The sequence below is a fragment of the Hoplias malabaricus genome, chromosome 2 (assembly GCF_029633855.1).
Source record: "Hoplias malabaricus isolate fHopMal1 chromosome 2, fHopMal1.hap1, whole genome shotgun sequence".
NCBI classification, from domain to species: domain Eukaryota; kingdom Metazoa; phylum Chordata; class Actinopteri; order Characiformes; family Erythrinidae; genus Hoplias; species Hoplias malabaricus.
In genome coordinates this window covers 67800273-67828257 of record NC_089801.1, presented here as the reverse complement: position 1 = coordinate 67828257, position 27985 = coordinate 67800273, and the positions used below count along the sequence as shown (strand labels likewise).

At 39.4% G+C, this 27985-nt stretch overlaps 1 protein-coding gene across 1 annotated transcript; it reads right to left on the bottom strand.

Moving 5' to 3' along the window:
- Positions 1-24: 24 nt before the first annotated feature.
- On the bottom strand, positions 25-27979 carry kpna3 (karyopherin alpha 3 (importin alpha 4)). Its single transcript, XM_066661139.1, has 17 exons — positions 27718-27979; positions 20053-20097; positions 11767-11856; positions 10081-10110; positions 9764-9816; positions 9007-9102; positions 7131-7216; positions 6936-7022; positions 6437-6606; positions 5588-5632; positions 5335-5466; positions 5086-5214; positions 4374-4478; positions 4034-4105; positions 3761-3923; positions 3539-3633; positions 25-2969 (listed from the first exon to the last, which is right to left on the bottom strand). The coding sequence occupies exons 1-17, from the start codon at positions 27784-27786 to the stop codon at positions 2871-2873; spliced, it is 1566 nt and encodes a 521-aa protein (XP_066517236.1). The 5' UTR covers positions 27787-27979; the 3' UTR covers positions 25-2870.
- Between the last annotated feature and the right edge of the window lie 6 nt (positions 27980-27985).

The following is a 27985-nucleotide window of genomic DNA, read 5'->3' as shown; positions in this document are numbered from 1 at the left end:
ATACATAAAGCACGTCCTGAGGGAGTGATGAGTGAAGTATGGCCTGTTATGAAGAGTTTCTAGAAGAGAGAAAGAAGGATGAGGAGGGGATGGGCAAAACTGGAATTTTGGATAGTTGAAGTGCATAGGATTAAAAAGAAAAACAATAGTGAATGGAGGAAAATAGAAAAGACCAGTTACAAGTCAGCCAGGAGAATCAGAGAAGTAGTTCAACAGAATTAATGTATAGTTCAGAGCACAGGAGAAAGCCTTATCATATCATGAAGTGGCTTTAAAGGGGGGAGGGGGGAAAAGAGAAAGAAAGGGGGAGGGAAAAAAACAAAACAAAAAAACACCCCAAAAACTCCAAAGAAACGTAGACATGACACCCGAGACCCCATCCTAAAAACACCTCCAATGCTAAGCACTATTAAGAAAAGGATTTGCTGTTTTCAGTCTTTGAAATGAAAAACAAAAGGCACAATGAATTTCAACTCGTTCTTTATCTTTAATATGCACAAGAGCTGAAAAAAATACAGATGAGCCACCTTAAAGAGTAATTCAATGCTAAAATTTATAAAAAGATACAAACAATCAGAGGCCAAAATGCGAAGTATTTTTTTTTTCGTTCATTTTTTTTCTCTTTTCTTCAGCAAGTAAAAATCTTGCAACCAGAAATAAGCTTGTATCAATTTCTGATACAAGACAAAATAATTTTCTTGATTCTTTAAAGTGGCTCGGTTTTTCTAGGTGTCTAGATCATGAGTTTTCACACCTATGCAGGGTTTTTTTTTTTTGCTTTTTTTTTTTTTTTTTTTTTTGTTCATCAACAATAAATGGCTAGTTCCAAAAAAACGCCAGGGCTGCAATTTGTCCTTGAATCCTCATCTTCAGTAGTCTGCAGCCAAACCACAACTACATTAGTCGCAAATGTAATTTTCAATTTTCCATACATCCCTTTACAAATAAATGCACAGGGAAAAAAACAAAGAATTGTCCAGTCACAACAGTTAGAAAGCCCATTTCCAACACATTTCCATTTCAATTGCTTGCCATCACAAAGTGAATGTCAAAACAAAAAGACAAAGTCCCCCATTAATTGTGAATCAGTAACACAATGTTATTATTGTTCTCAAGAGTCCCAACACATGTCTAGAATGTGGCAGCTTTTCAATTTATACTTTACACAAGCAAGATAATCCATTTTAGTTTGTACAGTTATGTTTTGTAGCAAATAAATTTTAAGAACAAAAGGAACCACCAACTTTTCCATGGACATGGATCTTCATTTTCCATTGCATGTTTCTAAATTAAGCGAATGTCGCTTTCCATGTAAGTTTAGCAAAAAGAAAATATATATTTATATATATGTATATATTTATTTTTATGTAGGGACAACTTGAAAGTGTGCATATAAGACTGAATCAAAGCTGCAAACGTGGAAGCTCCACCAATCAAAAAAAATTATAATAAAAAAAAAAAAAAAAAAAAATCACAGTTCAATCATTTCTGCAAAAGTTTATCTTCGATGATTTAAGCCTTAATCTTATTTTTAACTTAGAGAAAATATTCCCTCAGAGTTGGAGGGGAGAGAAAAAAGATGGTCATGAAGGCATTTTGGGGTTTATTTTTAACTAATTTCTGGGGTTACGTAGCAGTTCAAAGGACGGGACACTACAGACGAGAGGTGAACAATCCTGAATAATCCAGTGCCTTGTCCATGTGTCAAAGTTCCCCCCCCCAAAAAAATAAAAAACCACCACACACACTTCATAAGGATGGCAGGATGCCGTGGAACTGCCATCTTACCAACATCCATGAGATCCAATCCTCCATTGACAATGCCCCAAATCACCATGGTAACCAAAAGATTGACGGCACAAAAATCCTCCTGCAACAGAGCCTTGGAAGGTCGAGTGAGTTGAAGGTGTTAAACAAGACATCCGGTCTGTAGGTTTATTTTTATTTTTTGTTATTTGCTGATTTTTTTTTAAAAAGTCTTTTTTATCACTTTTTGTATATAATAGTCATAGTTTCATGAGGACATCATAAAAATTGAAACAGAAACAATTGGTGCTAGCTTCTTCTTCCAAGTCCTGTTTGAACACCACATATTTAAAAGAAAAGGCCTCCCCCTTTCTGCAAAAAAAAAAAAAATTTAACTGCTCTACAGACTAGTCCTCAACAGAATAGTCCGTAGAATCCTCAGAGAAGGGGGAAGCGGATCCCACATGGCTTAGCAGAACAGAGGCTGGATGTCTTGAGATAGGGTGTCAGTCTGGGGTTTTAAAATAGACTTCTGAGTGGGGCTGTGACATCTTCAGAAAAAAATTATATATATATATTGAACGAAAAATAACCCAAAGGGAAAAGGAGGGCTGACAAAAAAAATAAAAAATAAATAATAGTAATAAATCTGTGCCTTCAAACACTGGGATCGTCTTTTTTCCCCTCCCATCTTCCTCATCGGCTGATATGATGGCTGGTAGAACATTAGAAGTTTCTAGAAATGTTCATGCACACATATGACTAAAGTCTGTGTGTTTGTGTATGTGCGAGTGAGCAAAAAAGAGCAAAAACCTTGTTTTTTTTTTTTTGTTTTTTTGTTTTTGGCAACTGCAGTATGACTAAAGAGTTATGTTTTGTTATTTTCCTCTTCTTGACGAAATGTGTAGACTTCGCTCTGACCTTGGGTGACGCTTCAGAGAGGCGCAACACTCTCAGATCCTTCAGTGCTAGTTTTGTTTGTAGGTTCTTAGCGTCTTGATTGGTTGATTTTTTTACGGGTTAGTGGGTTGTTGGTTGATCGTGATGGTTGGATTGGGGGAAGGGGCGGCGGGGAGTTGAGCAGCAGGGGGTCCCGCCGGCTTTAAGTTCTGAGTTTGGCTCCGTTAGAACTTAAACTCCTTGGTTTGGAGATTAGAGGCCGGATCAAAGTTGAATGTGCCACCTTGTGTGGAGTCAGGGATCAGACTCGGGTCCTCGTCAATCTACGTGGACAGAAAGAGAAATAAAGAGTTATACATATGGGTGTTTAGTTACAAAAGGAAGAAGCAGAGCAAACCGATCAACAGGAACATCATGACCACCTCCTTGATTCTACACTCAATGTCCATTCTCTCAGCCCCACTGTCCATACGAGCACTTTATAGTTTTTTAGTTACCAACTGGATTCCATCTGTTTCACTGTAAGCAATCCCCATCCCCCTTTCTCCCTGTTCTTAAAACCACCACCACGTCAGTGTCACTGCAGCGCTGAAAATGATCCGTACCCCAAATCACACCTGCTCTGTGGCGGTCACATGGGGTTCCTGACATTTGAATAACAGGGTGAAATCGGGAAAATGAAGTATGCAGATCAACAAATGGACTAAAGTAATTATATAAGAATGTACAGCGAGTGTAGAAACAAGGAGAGGGGTTAATATTATTGTTGATCGGTGTATACACACGTGCAAATCAGTTTTAATTTTATTGTGTGAGAGTATATATATATATATATATATATATATATATATATATATATATATATAAATAATATTATGATTTCGATACTTACATCATCTCCTGAAAAGTACTGATCAATGATCTCAAATGCTAGTTTGTAGATGTCCTCATTTTCGTGCTGCTGCAGGTTTTCAATTTTTTCCAATCCTAATGGACATATACAACAGCATAAGGTTTAGAACGTCTGGGACTTGCCCATGGTCTCAGAGCTACAGTATTTCCATGTAACATTTCAAGAGCACAGCTTATCTTGTGCACCCCCTACTAATTTTACCTCCACACTCCTCGATGATCTCTGCAATGGTGCTGGCCTCCTCACCGGCCATAATGAGGATATTCTTCAGGCCGTCTAGAACCACCTGCACTACCTGCGAGTCCTTCACAGACAACAGGTTGCAAAACGGTGGGATCACATTCTGCTGAACCAAGTACTCCACCTGCCAATTGTACCACACCAGCCGATCAGGACACGGTCAGGAGAGAGAATGTGCAGCTCAATACAGAATAAAAACACAGCAGATTCATTCGGTAATTTCAACACACATACCTGATCTTTCCTCCCACTTATTGTTAAGTTGCTGATGGCCCATGCAGCCTCTTTCTGTGTTCCAAAATCACCCTTAAAAAGACAATGAAATATATGAAAATGAAATATAATGTGCTAGAATCACACAGCTGGAACAAATCCATGTGGATTGGCACATTAAAAACAGTTGACCTTAAAATGAACTCAGTGAGTCTTTGACATTAATAGTATTATCTTTGTTTCTGCCATAGAAAGCACTAATCCCCAGACTTTTTACGGCCAGCATATTTAAAAGCTCCAAAATAAATGTAGGCTATGTGGTGTGTGTGTGTATGTGAGTATGTGTGTGCGTATGTATTACCTTGGCCAGCTGGTGTATAATCATGGGGATGAGACCTGCATCTATCACAGCCTGCACCTGCTGCTGGTTCCCTGCTGTGATGTTGGACAGGAACCACACTGCCTCCTGCAGTCAGACGCAAACATACAGAACCACCCAGTCAGAAGGGGGGTGTCCCCTAATGCACATCAACTTCCATCCCTTCTGAGGGGTTCAATAAACTCCTAAGGCCAAAACTAAGGACTGGAATTCATGTGGAATTATAGTACGTCAAGAAGATCAGCTGCATAGTGAACGGATCAACAAATCAACTAATTAAAAGTTATTAGCTGCAGGTCAAGTTAGATATTCAGGAATTCAATTAAAAATCTGTAAGCATATTTAACATTAATTAAAATTTATAGATACATATTAATGCTAGAATTAAGGTTATGCTTTATCAAAACATCATTTGTCAACAGTTCAGACTCTAAAACATGACTGGCTGCCACCTGGTTAAAGAAACTGTAAAATATTATGGTTGGATACAGGAAGAGACTGGGGTGGATCCCATTTGAAGCCCTAATCCCCTTAGTTTACATCTTATCCTGTGTATAAATAGTTTACCTTACACATACAAAAAGGAACCTGCTTTAATGCAGCAAGACAGTAAAATGTATTTCCTGTTTCTGTACACATTTCTAACACTAAATATAGAGGAATGAACATAATGTGAAGGTATGAAAGTACACACCTTGTTGATCTTCTCTTTGGGGTGTGTGAGAAGGTTTGGGAAGTGGGAAAGCACATCACAGTTCAATACCACCTGAGTCTGCTCATCTGTCCCCGTCACTATGTTCCCCACTGCCCTCAGTGCTGCTGTCTGTGAGAGAGCGAGAGAAAGCAATTTTTCCAAAGCATTTCAAGCAACATCTGACAGATTTTAACAGGGCTAATAGCAGGATTGTGATTCTGTGATCACCTGCCCCACCTCTCCCCTTACCTGAACTTTGACTTCTTGGTGGCTGAGTAGTGGAACAAGGAAGGGCACAACACCTGAGTCTATGACCATCTGTATCTGCTCATTGCCTCCGTCTGTTAAGTATGATAGAGCCCACACTGTGTCTACAAGTATCTAGAAAGAGGTGAGAGACATGGACAAATAAAGAAAATAAATAAACATTGGCAAGATTGAAACAGGGTATTCCTCACAACAAAATAGAAAGGCCCAAACAAACAAGGACTGGTCTACTTACATTTATATCTGTGTGGTATATGAGAACACACAGTGCAGGAAGGATCTGTCAAAGAAAGCACAGCAAAATCAGGATTTTAATCACGGCATACACACCTTCTCTGAGTCGATCTAATGTATTCATCTGGCCAGTCTTTAAAGATGTATCTGGTTTTATGCATTTCAGACAGACAAATAAACACAAGCTTGTCTAATGACTTCTTGGCAGCAGGTGGTTCAATAAGATATCTTTCATCTTAGAGCCCCTGATCGTGTGATCACAGCGACAGAGCAGGATAAAATCTAATATTAAATCCTGAAATATTGTGTCTGGATTATATATCAGAATATGCCTCCTTTAAGGCAGGTCAAAGATGTTTATTACTGTTTGGGTGCACAGAGATGAGAGGAGTCATCAGCAGTGGCTCGGATGAAATAAGATTTCTCCTAGAACACATTATCCTAAAACAGCAGGCAGGTTTATTCAGGGATTTTACTTGAGTTGCAGTCAGGTCACAGAATGGAATGAGTACAGCAATAAGCCACAGGGAGCTGTGGCTACTGTGATTCTACCACAGATATTGATTGTTGTAAGACAAAAAGCTTTGGAGGAAAACGGGAATAATTATAAGAATTTATTTATAAGAATTTATATATATAACGACAATAATCACAGTCCATCTGCCTCAAGCAAAGTAGACTGTGGCTTCTATGCAGAATAACACCAATAGTACATGCAATACAATAGGCATGTGAGTTGTAATTCAGATATACAACTATCTGAACTCATATTTAATAAGGTGTTCAACACAAGGCGCCAAATAATGCATGATGTAAATGCGTAGCCTGCCCTAGCACACAAGTGCCTCACCTCCTGTACTGTTTCCATGGGTGGGGGAGGGTCCTTGTTCCGGCACAGGTTCACAATGACCCAGGTGACGTTCCTCAAGAAGGTAATAGGGATGGAGGGATTGATAAATGACAAGAGTGGCTTGACCACCCCCAGTGAGATAACATAGTCTCGACACTGTGGTCCATCACCTGCAAGGATCATCAAAAATAAAACGGGCTTTTCATATGCAGTTATTACTTATTGGTAATAAAAAGAAAGGTAATAAACTGGCAAGCTGTTATCTCAGTGGTATTTCTGTACCCGAAAATCATAAACATTGAGGGTATATATAAGTATAATTAGAATTTAATTAAAAATGCCATCAATGAATGGAAATAACTGCAACAAAATATGATCCTTTTAAATCTATAAATGTAAAAATTAGAGCAAAAATTGTTAGCACTATATCCAGATATGGTTTAAATGGTAATAAGAGAAAATAAACAAAGAGAGAGAGAGAATAAGTGTGATTACTTACCGATGATGTTGCCTAGTGCCCATACAGCCTGCTCACACACATTCTGGTGAGGGGAATGGAGCAGTCGCAAAAACAAGGGAACAGCATCTACACACACAGAGTGAGAGAGGTCAGCTGGAGATACAGTTCACAGATATTTAAGAGAGAGGATAAAATGACTCAGTGCAGTTGGTTTAAAAAAAGCATTTTACTTACTGGATTTGACAACAGCCTGCGTCTGCGCTGAAGTCCCTGATGCAATGTTAGTCAAGGCCCAGGCGGCCTCAAACTGCAATGAGGGACTGTGGAATTACATGGAGAAAAGCGATGGAAAAGGTCAGTAAAAGCCCAAACAACATACAGATCCAATATCAAAAAGAGAACCTCCCTGGCTTGGTGAGTTCCTGGATCAATAACTACCAGAATGTGATAAAAATCCATCAATGCATTTGCGTTCCTGTACTATACAGTTGATAAAACAGGTTTCTTGTATACCTCACATAGTGCAAAATAAAGGCCATACTCTTAAAGCTTCAACAAAAAGCATAGAAAGGGGGAGGGGGCATTTTTTACAAGGCCATAAAATAAGTGTTTCTTTTATATCTTATGTAAAGAAGTAAAAATGTGTTGAAATCTAAGTAAAGGCTTCATAAAGGTCAGAGCAGGTTTGCTACAAAGGCCATAAAACAAATGAGTCTTCACCATACAAAAAAGCTTCAAAGGCCAAATTGAGGTGTCTTCTACACCTAGTGCACAACACATCCAGCAGGGAGCTGTTTGAGACGTATACAGAACCTCTCGCATGTGCCAAATAGTGCTCTTTTTCCATAAGTCAATGTGAAGGATAGGGTAATAATTCCTGTCCTTTGGAGGAGACCTAAAATCGGAGTACTCCTGTTTGGCACTGCTATAGTCTGAACAAGAGGTGAATAATACGTGAAAAAATATATATATTATTTAAATAACTGAAGACACAAACTAGGTTCTATTTTTCATTAAAAATTAACTATTTAATTCTGAATTTCTTCTTGTGGAACAGTGAATATGCCCAGAAAAATCCTATGGTGACCATACATCAAAATCCAAATAACACTGTAGTCATAAAGCCTAGTCAAACACAGGCTTTCTACCAAATATCAGAACATTTATGTTACAATTTTCTTTATGACTTCATTCACTTTAGATTTATAGAGACATTCATAAAATTACGTAAATGTGATAGTTTAGCAGGTTTGGCTAACATTTCATAGCTCTGTAAATACGAGACGGGTAGTCCCTGGGTTTTTACAATGCTGTATGCCCACTGTACAAGGCAGAAGGAACGAAAATTAAATGAGCCTTGCATGTGTGCCTTCTCTCAAAGAGAGTGAGTATGCAAGAGAGAGAAAGAGCGAGCAAGCAAGAGAAATTGGAGAGAGCAAGAGACATATTTGTGTGTGTGTGTGTGTGTGTGTGTGGGGGGGGGGGGGGTGGAAGCCCCACAGCACAGCAGACTGAGCTGGCACTTCAGGATCTCCCTTACGCTCCAGTTTCTCTTGCTCCATCCATTCATTCATTCATTCATCCACCCAGTCCCCATCTCTCTTCATCCTATTCCCTCCATCCATCACATTGCCTGACTCGCTCACCCTCTTGTTGCCGCACACTTAGTCGCTCTCTTCCATTTTCCAGTGCTCAGTTTCACACACACTCCTTCTGCCCACACCCCCTTTTCATTCCTCATGCCTGCTGGTGCACCAGCCTGTAATTCTGTCACATTCAGCTAAAACATAAGAGCTGCACACACTACTAAAGCCTTGTATACACTCCTAACTATTCAGATTCTGAAAGCATTCGAGCTACAAGCTACAGGATTTCCCAACCCATTCGGATCATATATTATACCAACATATAGATTACATTTTGAGTTTGCTATTCATTCCCCATTCCATTGTTATTGTGACCTTGTATATATGCATAAACAATATGAAAATATGAAATGTAATAAACAAAATCTTTGTATCAGTGGGAAACAGTGTAAATAAGCATCTTTTATTTCCTCTCTGTGTCCCTCCATCTAGCTGTGTTGGTGTCATGTAGGGAGACGACTCACTTGTCATCCCTCTCCAGGCATTTGACTAGAATGGGGAGGATCCCGGACTTTATCAAGTCATCAATTGGGGGGTTTCTGTCACTGGAGAGTAGTTTTCTGCACAAAGTAGAAAAGAAATTCAGTTAACCATGTGCTAACAGAAATGAAAATACATACAGTGCATTTTACACAACAAGCCAGAGTGGGCTTTCACAATAGATTCATGATGTCACAATCATACCGGCATTGGCAGATTGCTTTAAAATACCCATTTCAGTCTGATATTTAATAAAGAATTTAATGTATTTTTTGTATCTGCAATTGTTTTTCATTTTAATATATTTTTGTAATCCTAGGTGAAGTAAAATGAAAAAAAAAAATTCTGTAAAGCTGAACCAAGAGGACTGGTCCCCATTTTAAAAAAAAGCTTACCACCAGCAACATATACATGAATGCAAGATGCTTATACGAACAGGTGTCTCAATATAAGGAAACATCCATATAAAAAGATAGTTAGCCCATGGTTTCCTCCTTCCTCCACAGCTTGTGCATAAAATTGAATCACTGTCTTTTCATGTGGGCGTCTTATTACTTTTCTGCTCGGTTACATGAGACACTCTGTATATTAAAAATAGAGATTACTGTTATAAGCCCAGATCTCTCATAATAGATCATCCCTAATTTATCACAACACATGACCAAGTCAGTAAATACAAATAGCTACTCAAAAATTAGGGGTGTCAAAATTGTAAGTGAGAAACAGAAGTAATCTATTTACCTGGCTGCTTGCACTGCACTGAGCTGTACTACTGCGTTGTCACTTGTGGCGTTCTAGAGAGAGAGAGAGAAAACAGGGAAAGTAGATTGAAGGAAAAACAAAAGGGATCAGCAACATTCTCAGCACTGTGCACGATGTGCTCTGAGTACAGCCTCCACAATATTCATTAATCAGAATAAATCCACTTACTGAGACACAAACTCACAAATATGCCAAGACACACAAACCAAAGTAAATAAAATAAATAGTTAAATCAATCAATCACAGTGACAAACTCCCTCTAACATTCATTCGCATACACCTACAAACAGGCTTACCTGTAAGATGGCATCTAGTGTTACATTTTGCTGAGGAGAGGAAGGGAAAGAGGGAAAAAAAAGAGCAAGAAATAGTATCATTAAATGGCAAAGTTTTCAGGCAGCACCCCAACGTCTCCAGTACAGCAAGATCAGCATAGTCTCTTAAACACAATAGAAACAAAACTAATAGTTCTTTAAAAAACTAAAATAAAAAAAATAAAAAAGAAAACACCATAGAAAACCAATTTCTTACATTTTGAAACAAGAGCAAACATTGCTAAAACTCCACAAGCAGCTAATCTCAGAGTCAATAACGCAATGCAACAATGGGCTGTTTTATATTCTCCATTTTTGCAAACAAAAATTGACTTGCATAGATCTGCCCAATCACAGCCTACAACAGTTCAACAAACAAAAGTGTGCAAAACACAGCAAGTTCTCCATATTTGAAAATTACATTTTTGCGAACTTTCAGGTAAACCGGTTTACAATGGGTTTAAATAAGACATTGAGATAAATAAGATTAAATAAGATAGCGCCCCCTATCAGTAAACTATGGTTTATTTGGTAGCATGTTGTAGCATCACTGCCTGTTTTCATTAACTGTTTTAGTACTAATTCACATTAACGTTGAATCGTCTGCAGACTTGGGTTTTAAATTAATTTCACACAAAAACTGGAATAATGTAACATCACTATTATGAGTGAACTGTGATTTATTTCGTAGCATATTGTAGTGTCACTACTTGTATTTACTAATTGTTTTAGAAGTAAAGTTAGAAGTGTGATATTTGGCAGATTCCCCTGCTCCCCCTTACATCAGGTTTGATGGACTTGATCTACCCCACTCCCTCCCTATTGGGTAATTTCCAGCCTGTGTAAATAAGAGGCAGGCTGCTCTTGTAAACTTATCAACGTTTCCCCACTGTTCAATTGGGAAAGGGATAATTCATATGTAAAATCAGGGGCAACAGAAACCAAGGTGGGGTGACAGCACCAGCAAGAACTGACAGGAAAACAGAAAACTTGGGGAGAATATGACACCAGGCACCAGCTCCAAATAAGGCAACTAAGCCACAATACTTTACTGTATTCATTTATTGACGTGATGTGCATATGTCACTATTCCTTTTTTTGTGGTCAAAGCCACTGAAATAAGACAATGCAGTGTTACTCTCATTTTTGAGGAAGAGAGCCTTTACCCAGACGTGACTGCATCGGTTCTTCTAGAGAGTGGTTAAACATGTCTCAACATGAACTTGAACCAGTGCCATCGACATCAGGTATAAAATCTTGTGCTCCTCCACCTGTTGCTGATAACCCACCTCCACCATTTCTTTCTACCACCTCCTGTGCCTGCAGTCAGTATCTTGGCTGCCTCACCACTCATAGCCATTCCAGTGTTTATTACTGTACAGTGGTATATGCTGTAGGCTAACTACTAGGCTTACTTTGTTAGACTTGGGAATAGATTGAACATAAAAATGAGCTCTCTGAACAGAACTTGTTTATATGTTACTCCACTGATATGGCCCGAAAATGAAATAAAAAAATCAGTTAACATGTAGTTGCTAATTGACATTTTTCTAGGAGCATGATGATCAGTTAAAACATTTCTGTAATCCATTTAGTGATATGGCGAAACAGCGATAGACGGAAAGAAGACAGTGGATAGAGTGAGAAAGGGCTGATAAGCATTCTCACCCCTTTGAAGTCAGCATCTACATCAGAGTCTTCGAGACTTTCATCTTGTGGTACATTGCGTTTCTTCAGTAGGTGCTCGTCTCTTTTGTTCTGCAGGGGAAAGAGTTCAAACTTTAGCATAGGATTAGATCTGACATTCATAAATGCTAAAAATGACATTTAAATTAATATTTTTGATGTAGTTTGTCAAGTCATTCCCTCAACTCTCAATGAAGGTCACCACTTTTGCTTGATTCAAAAATAATTGAGGATTGATCTAAAAAAAATAAAAAAATAAAAATGTAAAGAACAATAAAATACCATCCACAGTCTTTCAAGGGATTCATGATATTTTCTTAGGAAAAGACAACCAGAAAGCAATTTAAACCATTAAACAAGTAATGCACAAATATAGATGTGTATATCACATTGTTGCCAAGTCCAAGAAAGAGCAGTAGGATTACAGCATTCATCTGAAGTGCTGAAAACATTATGCAAGAGTTACAATCACATTTTGTCAATCTAAAATAAATAAATATATAAATAAATATCCATCTTCTGTATTTGATGACAGCATCAGTGCTACTTAAGCTCTGACAGCTCATAAGCTCTACTTTCTTGACTTTTCACAGGAAGACAATTTCTGTGAAATCATAATGGAATAGTCTGTATTTTAATAAGAAATCATTTTGAGCCAAACCCAATAATACTGCATACGTATGCATATTTTGTGAATATGGTCATAAAACAAGATGTTTAGTCACAGTCAAAACTTTAACGGAAATAAGTCTTTGATGAATTGGGAAAGAATCAAATAAACAGTCCTCTTACCACAGAGTTGGTTCTTTCAGTTTACACAATTATATCTGATATCATTACTTCAATATATCAATATATACACAGCTCAAAAAAATAAAGGGAACACTAAAATAACACATCCTAGACCTCGATGAATGAAATATTCCAGTTGAAAGTCTTTATTCATCACATAGTGGAATGTGTTGAGAACAAATTAATAACAAATTCATTCAGTCATTCATTATCTGTAACCCTTATCCAGTTCAGGGTCGCGGTGGGTCCAGGGCCTACCTACAACCATTGGGCGCAAGGCGGGAATACACCCTGGAGGGGGCACTAGTCCTTCACAGGGCAACACACTCACACCTACGGACACTTTTGAGTCGCCAATCTACCTACCAACGTGTGCTTTTGGACTGTGGGAGGAAATCAGAGCACCTGGAGGAAACTCACGCAGACACAGGGAGAACACACCACACTCCTCACAGTCACCCGGAGGAAACCCACGCAGACACAGGGAGAACACACCAAACTCCTCACAGACAGTCACCCGGAGGAAACCCACGCAGACACAGGGAGAACACACCAAACTCCTCACAGACAGTCACCCGGAGCGGGAATCGAACCCACAACCTCCAGGTCCCTGGAGCTGTGTGACTGTGACACTTAACATAAAAATGATCAATGTAAATCAAAACTATTATCCCATGTAGGTCTGTATTTAGAATCATATCCAAAATAAAAGAGGAAAATCAAACTACAGGCTGATCCAACTTCAGTGGATATTCCCCAAGACACATTAAAATGAGGCTCAGTAGTGTGTGCTCCTGATGTTTGGTGAATGTTCTCCTGAGGGATCTCCTTTCAGACCTGGATTAAAACATCAGTCAATTCCTGGACAGTCTGTGGTGAAAAGTCACGTTGGTGGATGGAACGAGACCTGATGTCCCAGATGTGCTCGATTGGATTCAGGTCTGGTCAGTCCATAGCATCAATGCATTCATCATGCAGGAACTGCTGACACACTTCAGCTACATGAGGCCTAGTATTATCATGCATCAGAGGAAACCCAGGGCCCACTGCACCAGCATATGGTCTCACAATGGGTCTGAGGATCTCAGCCCAGTACCTAATGGCAGTCAGGGTACCTCTGGCTAGCATAATGGTGCCTCCCCACACCATTACTGACCGACTGCCAAACCGGTCATGCTGGAGGGTGTTGCAGGCAGCAGAACGTTCTCCACGGCATCTCCAGACTCTGTCAAGGCTGTCACACGTGCTCAGCGTGTACCTGCTCTCAGCCGTGAAGAGCACAGGGCACCAATGGCGACTCTGCCAATCTTGGTGCCCTCTGGAAAATGCCACTTGCCCTGCGTGCACTTGCCCTCATGGAGTGTGTTTCTGACAGTTTGTGCAGAAACATGGGTGTCAGTGGCCTAATAGTGGCCTTTTGCACTGGCACTGCTCCTCCTGTTCATCCTTGCACATTGGAGGAGGTAGCACTGTGGACACTGTGCTGACAGACACAGCAAACCTTCTTGCCACAGCTCACACTGAGGTGTCATTCTGAAGGAGCAGCACTACCTAAGCAACTTCTGTGGGTTGTAGACACCGCCTCATAATTCCTCTAGGGGTGCGAGCACTGACAAAATGCAGAAGAGACCAAAATGTCTGGCAGAAAGGATGAGAACAGAGAAAAGGTCTGTGGTCACCATCTGCAAAATCACTCTTTATAGGGGTTGTCTTGCTAATTGCCTTCTCATTTCTACCTGTTCTCTGTTCCATTTGCACAACAGCAGGTGAAATTGATTCACAATCAGTGTTGCTTCCAACTGGACAGGTTGATTTCATAGAAGTGTGACTGATTTGGAGTTACATTGTGCTGTTTTAGTGTTCCCTTTATTTATTTTTTGAGCTGTGTATATGACTTATTGTTTTTCCAATTTTATTCTCCACAACGTACATCTTTGTGAAGTATACTGGCTCAAATACATCCTCAAATATAGACTTGTGGTTGGTCCTTTTGTGAGTCAGTAGTGGGTAGTAGGCGGTTCTTGGCCACATTAAGCGACAAAAGCTACCAGACTCTCCCTAGAGAGTCTGGCACTGCGAGACTCACTAGAATACTATTGGTTACAGATTATCTCTGAAATACTGTAGAAGTTCATTTCTAACAGCAATATCCTATTGGCTCTAACTGCTGACTTGGATTCCATGATACACCCAACGATAATTAAATTCTCAAATTTTTCAAACAACATACTGCTCAAAGGTTTATAATGCTTCTGTTCGGGGGAATTTGATCTAAAAAGGCACAAACACATCTGGACATACAGAGCATAATATCCATATTCTCTTCAGAGTTCAATAAAGCCAGACATTCTCAACCCTCTCTGGCATCATTGGCAGCACTGGATGCTGTGCAAATTTCTGCTCCCTCCCAGTGGACATGCTAGTACAGATTAGTCTAACAAACGACAGCTGCTAGACTGGAAAAACTCTGGGCTGCTGTGACGAGGCAGTGCTGCACAGGCAGTAAAGGGTATTTAATTATGTGGACACTGCACGCGAACATCTCTTTTTGTCCCAAGCGCTGGGGTGACCAAGCATGCTCTAAGGGTCGCCCCGGGTGACGGGATGCTTCGGTGACAGCATGCAGCTGCTTCACACCAGGGCAGTAGGACAGACACCCCTATGGCTTAACAGAGGTGCGCCTCCTGGACACAGGCCAAATCAGTGACCAGGCATGGGTGGGATTTGAAGGGAAACCCTTGTCACACCTAGGGTACAGCCAGTCAGGGGCCTCCATGTTTGTGAAAGATGGAAGGGGGTTGGGGGCAGTGGGGGTGACCCAGATACTGCCAACCGAGGCCAGCAACTCTAATAGCAACATTGCCTAAGGTATAGAGAGGCCCTATCTAGGGGTAGAGTAAATGAAAGGGAAGGAAATGTAATCATACAATAAACTTCTGGGTTCCCCTTCTTCCTTGTCTGTTGGATAATGTCTTATTGTTCATTGAACTGGCTCAGTGACATTAAAGGGGAAAAAATAAAATATTGAACATGGCCCCTAAGACTACATAATCCAGTGCAGTAGGCTGCCCAAAAGAGACTTGACAACCCTTATTTGTATAAGGAAAGGCCAATGTCTGGGAGAGGTATGAGACCACCTGCAACCAAGTCCTGTTGGTAGGACTGCATAATGCAAAACTTTCCACTTGTAGTTCTGCCTATTGGGAAACGGAACATTGTACAAAGAGTGCTACAGCAAGACAACACAAAAAAAAAACAAGTGACAGGGAGCACTTAGCATGGAATCAGCTGAGAGAGAGAGAGAGAGAGACACACACAGTACTAACAACACTCTTCCACTTGGCTAATGACTAGTTTTGCACTTTGTTCTTTCAGCTTTTTCACAAACTTCAGAAGGCAGTGACAGTCTGTGACTAGTCATGGTTAACAACAAATTAAAATGCTAGCATTTCCTTGATTTTTTGAAAGAGATAAAAACAATTAAGTGTGGAGTAGTATGGACAACAACCTAATTAGAGGAAACCATCCTTTTTACATTTTATAACATTTCAAAATAGTTTTTATAATATTTGATTTAGAATCTCTTAATTTGCAGAGCCCCCCCCACCCAGGGTGTTTTCCCACCGTGTGTCCAGTGATTCAGGGTATGCTCCTGACCTGACGCAACCTTGAATTTGATAAACGGTTGCAGACAATGGAAAAATTATTTGCAGAATAGAAGATTCAAACAAAACGTTCAAGCAAGCTTAAATTGAGAAAATTGCAGCACACAGCTCAGACAATAAACACCTCCATGCTTCATCTCCAACAACTTTATAAGAGATAAACGTGTGGATTAAACCAGGCACTAGAAGAAAACCTGCCAACATTCTCGCAGCATCTGTTAGCATTTGTGCTTGTGTGTATGAGAGAGAGAGAGAGAGTTGGAGTAAGTTATGAGATTTAATTCGTATTTCAGCATAAAAATAATGGCACAGTGGCTTGGTGGTTAGCACGTTGGCTTCCCAGCGCTGGAATCTTGAGTTCAAGTGCCATCTAGGTGGAGTTTCCAGGTTCTCCTTCGTGGGTTTCCAAAATCATGAAGGTTAGGGGAATTAGCTACTCTCAAACTGTCCTGGAGTGAATAAGTGTGTATGTGAATGAACGTCTGAATGTGTGACTGAAAGTGTGTATCCTCATATGGATTGATGCTTTATCCTGGGTGAAGCTCTAGTGGCCTGTGCAGTCCTCCAGGTGGACAGTCATTCCTGGTTGAGAGTACGCTGTGCAGATTTAGCTGCTGCTTATTGCCAGTCAGTGTGGATTAAGTGCTCGATGGAATGCAGTGTTGCATGTGTTGTGTGCAGTGTCGATTGTAAAGCGTCCTTGGGAGTCTAAAACGGTGCTATATAAATGTAACAATAAATAAATAAACAGAATAGTAGTGACACTGTTTACAAAGGCTAATACATCACTAGAGTCTGTAATATGAGTGGGCTATGAGAGGAAATTGAAGCCAAAATTGGGAAAAAAAATAACCTTTCATTCACAAATCAAGTTCTCAGTACTCTTATATGGCTTAAAATGCACACACACTGCCACGGAAATCATTCTTGTAAAGTGGAGCTGGAAGGCTGCAGCTCAAAGTAACTTAACAGCCAACCCTGTAAACACAGCATAGGTGGACCATGAGATACCCAGTTTGTCCAGTTAAAAGTTGCTATGCTTGCTACGTGTACTACTCCCAAGCGATAATTTGCTCAGACCGCTCCACTTCTTAGCCCCAGTGCACTCATTTCATCCTCTGTGTTTGTGTAATGCCAACTCTCTTTAACACAAAGCTGAAGGCTCCGGCATCCATCATGCGCTCCATAACGAGAGGCACATGACACAGGACTGGAATGGCAGCTTGTGGCAGCCAACCACAAGAGGCAAGGGTCAAAGGTGACTATGGCTATAAGTTTAAATCTGTTATAAATCCTCCAAACTGCATCATCACACAACGAGGCGACAAGACAATGACATGGGTAAGAACCAGCTGCCAAAGGTGGGGAGAGAGGTCTTTAGCATACCTGTTTTAATAAATTATTAAGAAACATACGCCATAAGTTAACACAAGCTGCGTTAGACGAGCTAAGAGAATGAATTTCATCGGTTGTTAGACATCATACAGGAGTACCCTGAAATTCACACAGGGCCTGTCATAAAATTTACAAAGCAAATTACACATTTACACAAATTAAAATTCAGAGATTTCTCAAAAGGTAATATGGCTAAACTTAACATTCCTAAAGAAGCTTAATAACATACTTAATTTCAGAAAGCTAATGCTGCATTTTGCCACTACTGTTGACATAACCTGACAGTATAAATCTACACAAGTCTTCTTATGCTGCTTGCCAATAGGTATTAGAGAACTACATAGACCTGTGTCATGAATCTGAGACCAACAAAGCTAGACCTAAACTAGCTTAATGTACAAGAGAAGGAAGGACAGAACTGTTCATGGCAGTTTTACAACTTCAATACTAAATGCTCAAGTTGGTGGAAAGAATGTTATGCTAGGATAAACAGGCATTTACAGATCTGTAATAAATGACCAATGTTTATCAAAACACCATTTTAGAATTTACGAGTGATGATACATCATCAAAATACACATTTAAAAAGTACAATTTATTCTGAAGTTACTAGAGGTGCTCTGAAAGTGGCCATTCACTGGTTCGCAGCGATGTGGAGCATGGTTGGACCTTTATGGGTAAATTAAGGGCATACTATGCCTTCAGCAATGTTCAACAATCGAATATTAAATCATCCTCTTCTAATCCCTCTGTTATGAAACTGAATTCAGATCCTTATTCTGCAGCATTGTCTTGAACTTGTTCTAGTTCTACATTAAATGTTGTAGTAACATGAGCTAGAATGTAATTGATTCATCATTTAATACAGGGATGAGAACTCTAGGCAAGTGCCAACATAAGGTATAATACATGTACCCATCTACCGATGCCAACACAGATAAACACATTTATAAAATAAAGAAAGATACCCCGGATTAAAATTACTGACAAATGTAACACTTGTTTGCATAACATTTTAACAACCAACTGTACACAAACAATAACACGTAAGGAGTCTCCTGAGGAAATGGTTATTCACGTTTATTTAGCCAACTGTTACTTACAGGGACTTGTCACAGCTTTACGAGCTAAAATTAAAGATCTCTTCAAACTAATAAAAATATGAATAATAATTAAATAAATTAATATTTATTCCCCCCCCCCCACCAATACACACACACCCCGTGTTTACCTAGCAACAAATAAATGTCAGCATTTATCCGGTTGAAATATTGGCAGACTTGTTCCGATGCCGATAAATTATTTTTTCAAATTATCTGCCGATACCAATAATTCCAATATCGTTGCATTACTAATTTAATGTGGAACTGGAAATTTACTAACCAGGTACAGAAATATCATCGTACTCGTGATGTTTCTGCTTGTTATAAAGTAAAGCATTGTAATTCCTTACAACAACATTAAACTAAGACAATAAAACGGTTATCGTAGCTATTAAATGAGAAAACTTTGACATTTGTGGGTTTAATTCCCAACAAGAACAGAAACATCCTACACCCCAGGCAAAAAGGAGAAGTGGTATTCACCCTAATTCTGAACACTATTCATAGGGGTGTCAAGGTAACAAACAGGCCAACATCAGTCATATTTCTTTTTATAATGTAGCAAACATTCTGCTTTTCTGTTGCCTGGATCACAATCACCAGACAAAATGTGGGTTGCTAAAAAAAAAAAGTTTGCAAAAAAACCCAGCAGAGTAGCATCCAACAGTTAATGTTAACACCACTGAGTGAAAATCTCTCTGATATCGAAATGACTCCTAAAAAATGATTTACACTTTCTGAAACACACAGGGAAAGACACAACCTTCCAATTAAACCAACATAACACATCCTTGTTATTATTAACCATTTATCCCCTTCTCTAAGTAAGTTCAGAGCTATTCAGAATGCAGAGAGAAAATATCAGTGCTGTATGTTTTAGGTTTTACATAAGAGACCTCACTCAGAAAACCCATCCCAATCTGATACGCTGCAGCAGACAAAAATGCCTCCTTAAATTAGTATTTAGTAAAAATACATTTGCAGTAAAGCACAATTATGCAGGATATGATCTAAAAAGCTTAATGAGACATAAGCTACAAAGAGAACAAAACAACATTTTCTTATCGGCTAGATTGCTATTGCACAGCTATTACAACTTTCAGAAAACACCATGCAAAAAAGTCTCTACTTGTATAAAGTCGCAGGCCAAAACATCACAGAGTGCTTCTCTAGAGTTAAGTTCTGTTTGATAAAGATATGAAAATCCTCAATATCTTCATTGTGTTTGAACCACAGCCTATCCTTCTGTCCTCTGTCTCAATGTTATCATTCACTGACACCAAAATCACTTGTTGAGGAAGCATCTCACTTACCTTTCTCAGTTCAACTGTTACTTCATTACGATGTCTTCGCATAGTCTGAAAAAGACAAAGAAAAAATAATAATAAATAAACAGCAAAACGTCAACAAGTCTGTTGCTTATAAAAAGCTACAAAAATGACATTAATATTTATTATTATAGTTTTACGTAGGGGTACATGACCAAAATTGTCAGGCATTTGCTCCAAACCATGTAAATGACATTTAAATGTTATTTTGTCCTTTTATAATAATAAATAATTTACCTCATTTTTATTTAATAAATAATGGGACCCAGCCAATTACAAATAAGCTACCTTAGAATGCACAAATCTAACCGGGCCAATCATGATCCCAAATCTCTTATGAGGATAGGCCCAGCCTTAGGGAAAAAGTGCCTAATAATAAATGAAGTGTAATGATGCATCCACAACGATGAGGCGAGGAGCAGACTCAGTCTGGCCACTCCAAGGAACAAAGAGGCAACCAGCCATGGTAGCCATGGTGATGGGAGAAACCCCCAGCTGTCACTCAGCAGTACAGAAAGGGGTCCATTTAACTAACCACATGCTGAGCAGATTCAGTCAGAACCACTCCATACCATCGACAGTAACGCAAACCAAAAGAAGGGACAAGCTTAGTGAGTCATTACTTGATCAGAAAGCAGTTTTTGAAATGTTGATGCAGCATGAATTGTCACATAATTGACAAGCTGTACAGAAAGCTAGCTCATGACAGCTCCATTTAAAAAAAACAGTAAAAAGACAGCAAGTGTGTCGCCTGTCCACTCTAGCAGCCGAACGTTCTGATTCATGGGGTTACATAAGTCTGTGAAAACACAGAGTATATTCACAAAATGCTAAGAAAGGCTTACATTGACATAACTTCTCATGAGGGTGAAAACAATGTCAGATCGTCTACCCCAAACTCAGGAGCAGAATCTTTGCTATTTATTTCCTATAAGTGGACTAAAAGAAGTGCATAACTCATCAGATATATTCTAAAAACTGATTTATGAGCAAAGATTTGCCCCACTTTATTATTTTTAATTTATTTGTTAATCAGACATTAAAAAATGAATAATAATAATAAAGAGAGTAGCGGGTTGTGTATGAGTGGAGAAGCTCTGTGGAAATATATCTGCAGCCAAACACGCTGAGATTCCACATGTGGGGGAACAGGGGGACCACTGGAGGGATCGAGTTATGGTCTTATGACTGGGCATCTTGGTTCATGTTACAGCCGAACCCCACTACAGACCTCAGCGATCTAATGGCCACAGAGTGACAAAAACACCAGCAATATGAAAGATTAATGTCAATATCGGCAGTGCAGAAAGAAATCCATTGTATTAATGAGCTATTAAGACAGGCAGCTCACATTATTATACAATTTCTGAAAACTTTTAGCTGAAAACCTAGCAATGGAAACTCGTCTAATTCTTCATGATACCATCAGCTACTTCAAGAATGAAAAAAATGAAAACCTGGTAATGATATTTAGAGTTTCTGCTCCTGGTATTTCAGGGTGTTTCACAGGCAATACCATTAGGGATAGATTAGGCATTACTATAATGCAACTATATTACTCATGCATAAAATAGGGATACTCCTGTTAAAAAGAAAAATCTCTAACATTCCTTTGGTGAAATTTTAAAAGAATACCACACAAGAAAGGGTTCAATTAAAGTCAGGTTTTTGAAACTTGTAAAGTACTAGTAATAAAGTACCAATGAAAATTAGCTTGTTGTAAAAAACTGTAATAATGTGATACATTAAAAATGCCTTTTGCCAGGTTGCCATTGTAAATATGAAATTGTTCTTAATGACTTGCCTGGTGAAATAAAGGTTAAATAAAAAATAAATAAATAAATATATAAAATAAAATAATAATAATAATAATAATAATGTGATACTGAATCTATCAGCGGTGCTTAGTTATAAGTTAGCTACATTTGCTGTAAACCTTTTATTACTTTAAACTGTGTAATATTTTTTAGTTTTCTTGTACATTGGGCATTTACATTTGTTATTAATATGCAATCACAAAAATCAAATCAAATTTTAGCTGCACTGTTGACAGAATTACATTTTAGAGTAAGTGTTTAGGCTTTTCTTTCTGTAGCACTCAGCTATAATCATTTATCACAAACAAACAGGGAAAAAAAATGTTGTATGTCACAACCCCCTGGAGTAGTGAGAAGAGTTAGTTCTAGTTAGTAGAACATTACTTACATCTTACAAAGGGCTAGCAATTCCATACATAATAGCTGGTTTCAGAGCACTGGGTCAAGAGGACACAGTGGGGTAGGACGCCTCACCAAAGTGAGGTCAAACCTCCAAAGAAAATTTTTCAATATTAATGGCACTAATTAGTTCATTTTACGTTATCTTATCTTCATAGGGTTACATTATCTGTAACCCTTATCCAGTTCAGGGTCACGGTAGGTCCAGAGCCTACCTGGAATCATTGAGCGCAAGGCGGGAACACACCCTGGAGGGGGCGCCAGTTCTTCAAAGGAAACACACACATTCACACCTACGGACACTTTTGAGTCGCCAATCCACCTACCAACGTGTGTTTTTGGAGCGTGGGAGGAAACCGGAGCACCTGGAGGAAACCCAGGCAGACACAGGGAGAACACACTAAACTCCTCACAGACAGTCATCCGGAGGAAACCAATGCAGACTCAGGGAGAACACACCACACTCCACACAGACAGTCACCCAGCACGGGACTAAAACCCACAACCTACAGGACCCTGGAGCTGTGTGACTGTGACACTACCTGCCACGCCATGGTGCCACCCAACTAATTGGTTAAGAATGCCAATTAGACAATCACAATTATAGGTTAAACCAATAATGTTCTCAATGATTGTGTGTACGATATTGATGCACGGTTTAAATTCTCCTAAAGTTCTGTCATATGTCATTTAAGAGCCTCATGGACACGATTTAAGACATTTCTGACATATGAGGCTTTCATATAATACGTTAAATGAACAGTTTATGGTTTATTTTCTTTTCCGTGAAGTATTCAAAATCTATGAAGGGTTATTCATAGATTGTATACTATTCATAATATAATTCAACACCACCACTACGTGTAAATACACTATCTAGTCAAAACACTAGATGAGTGTGCATGTTCTGTACACATATTCACTGTATGTGTGATGATTCACAGCAGGCTGAAAGCTGGGCAAAAGCAATGGGGAAACACTCCATGAGACCGAGGCCTGAAGCTTCCTTTAGTGACTTGACAGCTTGGCACTGCTGAGACCAACATAATGACACAGTATGTGTGTATGTATGATGTATAGAGAGAGAATGAGTAAGTGAGTTGGGCATGTTTGGGGCTGCTGATACTTCGTGATGATGTGCTGGTTCTAGTATACCAGACGTGCTGGAGGAGAACCTCATAACGTCTGCCAGGCTGCACCAGGCCTTATCAGTTTTCTCAGAGTCATGTCTTGCCGGTCTCCAGCCAGGTTTTTCTCTAATCCTAAACAAACTCAAATTATCCTTAAGCAACTTCACAAACAAGGCCCTCATCTGGTTAGGTTTTTGCAGGCTTCAACCAATGACAGGGCCCATGTAGTGACACCTCTCTTGCGCCGCCAACACAGCAATGTGATCAATTTACTGAAAAACACACAGTGGTGCATAGATGATGCGCAGTAACTTGTAAATATGGGATAAATACAATGAAGATGTTCTCTCAGTTTTATTACTAACACAGAGAAACTGGGTTGGACTTGGTGATCAGTGCAAGGATGTTATGAGCTTTTATGAACGACAGCTAAATATGGAAAGGGTCTGTCGACAGTATAGACAAAACACTGTTGTGATTTTACGGCTCCGAGTTACAACTCCTTCATTTAAAGGAGACAGGTCTACATTATTATTATTTTAATCAAATGTACTGACATTTCTTTATTTGCATTCATTCCTTGAAATATCTAATAGTCTGGGAATCATCTTAAAATGTTAGTGCACAATGAAAATATTTCAGATTTTTTTTTAAAGACCATAAAGGTATATAGCAGCTTTTTCAAATATAAGCTTGGCACATACTGATAATATAAAAAAACGAAATCAAGCAGGTTAGCATTTCAAAGCTTCAATCATGATAGAAAAAAAAGCACCAGATTGCTGCTTCACCTGGCAGTTAAAAAAAAATCAGCTCATAATGGCAAAAAAACAATCTAGAGCCACCAGACTGCCCGTTAGCTCACCGTGCTGTTTACAGGTTTTGCTTCTATTTATATTTAGTCCATCCAACTGTTTTAGTATCACTTCAGAATGGAAAACTGTATTTGCCTTGGCTTAGCTGAATAAACAGAGCCTGCAACATGAACCTCAAACACTAGTCTCCTCCTTCAAATGCAAATCTGACATAAGCTAAACAGAGCACTGAAATGGGCCAAAATCCTAAACAGCTTTGTAATAGTCTTAAATCAATAATATTTAGAGTGTCCATGTCAAGTCTCATTTCATATACCCAAACTGGACGTTTCTGCTGGTGACACTGTTTCCACAGTTTTTCCTTAGATTACGAACAGCAAAAGTTCAAAATCATGACGTTCATTATTTGTGGATTTTATAGTAAAACGTTTGTAATCATACTTTTTTTTTTTAAATGTGTAAATCACAGATCAAACAGAAGACGGGCAATGTAAATTTAATTTGTGGCAAAAAAAAGAGGGAAGGTAAATGGGATCTGTCTCTTCACGTTACCAGCAGACAGGAGCAATGAAGTTTCAGCTGAGTTTCCCAAAATAAGCCCATGAAATATAATATAAATATAATATAAATATATTGGCCAGCATTACACTTGTGCAAGCTGAAGCTTTAACTATAAGCCTTGAATACTGTCATCTAGTCTGCTATATATATTGTAACATATTGTACTGCACTTGCCAATAAAATAGGTGCTAATTTCTCACAACCCTTGGTGCTTTATTATTTAGTGTTTTTAAACCAGCCTCACAGTACACTGACATTTTCACTCTAGAAAGACAGATGATGTCTTCCTATGGTTGCTTGCATTTCTTAACACCATTGCACAAGATTTATTCTATGTGAAATGCTGGAAATATGCATTGCAAGGCACCTTTAAGAAGCAGCAGTGTCATGTACTACATAACAGATCATGGGAAGCATCTGGCGACAAAATACTAAGATCAAATTTCAAAGTAAGATAATGCTTCCCAAAGAATCAATTTTCTATCCTATCTGAAGCCTGGATTTGATAAATGCTGGTCATATCCATCAGCACTTAAACAGTTAAAAAAAAATCCAATGCTTAGAGATCAAAATACCCCCAAGTTCCTCCTCTGGCCCCGTCCAAGATCTCACATCTTAAACCATCCGAGTCTCTGTGTACAGCCGCTTGCTCTCAGGGCAAGAACCCTGGAATGAAACTTTTAAATTCCTGGAATATCTGAAACAAGAGTGGCTGTGGCTCTTCTTGCGTCACCCAACATTTTCAGCCATGTGCACGGTGGCCTGCAAAAAACAACTATCCACGGACACATACGTTGGACTAAGCCTCATACAAGGAATGCCACGACTAAACAAAGTTGACTTATCTCTGAATTGGATTTTCAAAAGATAATTGATATTAATAGCCAAGTAGAGCTCATAGTAGGTTTAGCAAAACACTTTTGAAAGCAAGTATTCATGGGCTTTCACACCATATTTTAGTCTTGAAGTAACATGACTTTACCACAAACATCCACCAACGAACTTTCAAGCTATAAAATAGTGCCTGTTGGCTTCGTGAACGTATGATGTTAGTTAGAAAATGAGTATCCTCTTCAAAGTTTGTATATTTTAAGTGCGATTACTGCAGCAACTAGTGACACAACCTCATAATCAGGTCCTCAGATGGCTTAGACCTGTGACTTGTTTGTGGCTACAGATATATTTTCTAGATGAGCTCTGCTGAAAAAGATTTAGACCAGGCAAGTTTAGCCAAATATATGTGCCAGTCTGCTAAAGAAACCAACCATGTTTAGTGAAATATAGCTAAAGGTGATTGAGTTGAATCAATAATTTTAAAACATTAAATAATATTTTTAAATTGCAGAGCACTAGTCATCACTAACTTTCAAGCAAAAAGCCAACATACAGTCTAGTAACTACACTAGCAACAAAGATTTCCCTTTGCACCTTTCTCTTTCGCTCTCAGGCACCGACAGCCAAATAAGAGCCTGTGATTTCAGTGATAAGTTATTCTCTTTCACAACATGGCCTCCATCAATCTTTGAAATAACCTTTACAATACATCAGTACATGTGCAAATGTATCCTAAGCAGAAAACAACTGCCACTCCCAATCATGACACACCCATTTTACTATACTATACTGCATTTTATAGTAAAAAAAAGCAGGGCTTCGTGTGTTTACTTTTTCCACTACGTACATTTAGTGACCTAAGAAGAAATCTCAATTTAACACTAACAAAACAAAAAAAGCCTTTTGAGTGTATACATGTACTGTTACTGGGAAACCAGGCATAAGATGTTACTGGAACATAAGGGCCTTTGAAACTATCAGTAATGGCTAAGCGGTGTCTTCCTAATGAACAAGTATGTAAACTATTTCCTACCCATGTCTCTGCTGAAATACCCCAAAGACACCGTTAAAACGCTGCTGTCGGTTTGTGATGAGCTCCTCTGGCGTGTTTGTGTGTTACTATACGTTGTTTATATGCTCCTAAAGGTCTATGGCGTGATTTGTGACTTATTCCGGATACAGCTGATAATTTTACAGTTGGAATGAACGTGTCCTACAAGAAACTAGCTTTCTTTAAAGACGACCGTTGAGCAAATACGCTTTGGGTAACAAATCCTCGGTTTATACTTTTAGTTGGGGTTATGATGGCTTTACTCCTTTTTTCAGTAGGATGCCTGTGCTAATATCCGATAACTGATAAGTTAACGCATTAACTAGCCTAATATAAAGCCGTGTTTAATGCCAATCTCGTCTATCAACGCTGCATTTAAACAGAAAGGGCCTTGATACACCGACTGTACCAATAATGGAGGCTGGAGCGAAGAAAGGCAAGCAGCTTGATTCACGTTATGCAGCTAGTTTAGTTAGCTAGCTTCCACCGGCACGAGAGCAAATGCTTGTTTTAAGTAATCATAGCAGTTATACAGCAATACATATACTGTCAGTCATTATACAGGACTTTAATTCAAGATAAACCACGTTGAGACACTGGTGCTTGGTTATAAACGTCGTTAAGGCGTACTAACGTTAGCTTGTTACTATTACAGCTACAGACCGGCAGTTAGCTAGCGTTAGCGGTTTAATTCAGCTCATAGTTCATACCGGGCTCGGCCCAGAGCCGTGTAGCCGAGAACAGAGCAAAGATACCGCACGTTTTTGTTCTTATAATCGTGCTGGTACATATTGTGTGTAAAAGGCGGCTGTTTAACGTGTTTAAAGCCACCGCGGCGGTAACCAGGCCTCCCCGAAACTGTAGGCCGCGCCCGCTCCTCATGCGGCGCTTTCCGGGCTCGAGGCTTTAGACCAATCCCTCTTCGTCCAGCGCCAATAAAACTGACCCCAGAACGCACACCGGGCCCTCTCAAACACAGACACGCACTCAGTGCCATAAGCAGGCCAAGGGAGGTGAAAGTAATACGCCTACAAATCACGTACCTCGACATCTCGCCCCTTGTTTTTAAAGCTCTTGATGCGGTGGTTTTCCAAGCCGGCGTTTTCGGCCATGGCTCCGAGAGAGTGTCTCTGTGTGTTGTGTTTCTCTGTCCGCGGTCCAGCGCTCGGAGCTCCGGCGGGGAAGGAGACGGTACACCGGGAGGCGAGAGCGAAACGAGCCGCGGCGGGCGCTGGAGAAGCAGCAGACAGACAGACGTGACAGGACGTGGGGCAGGGACGTAGTGAAGACTCGTTCACAAAAGAGTCGACT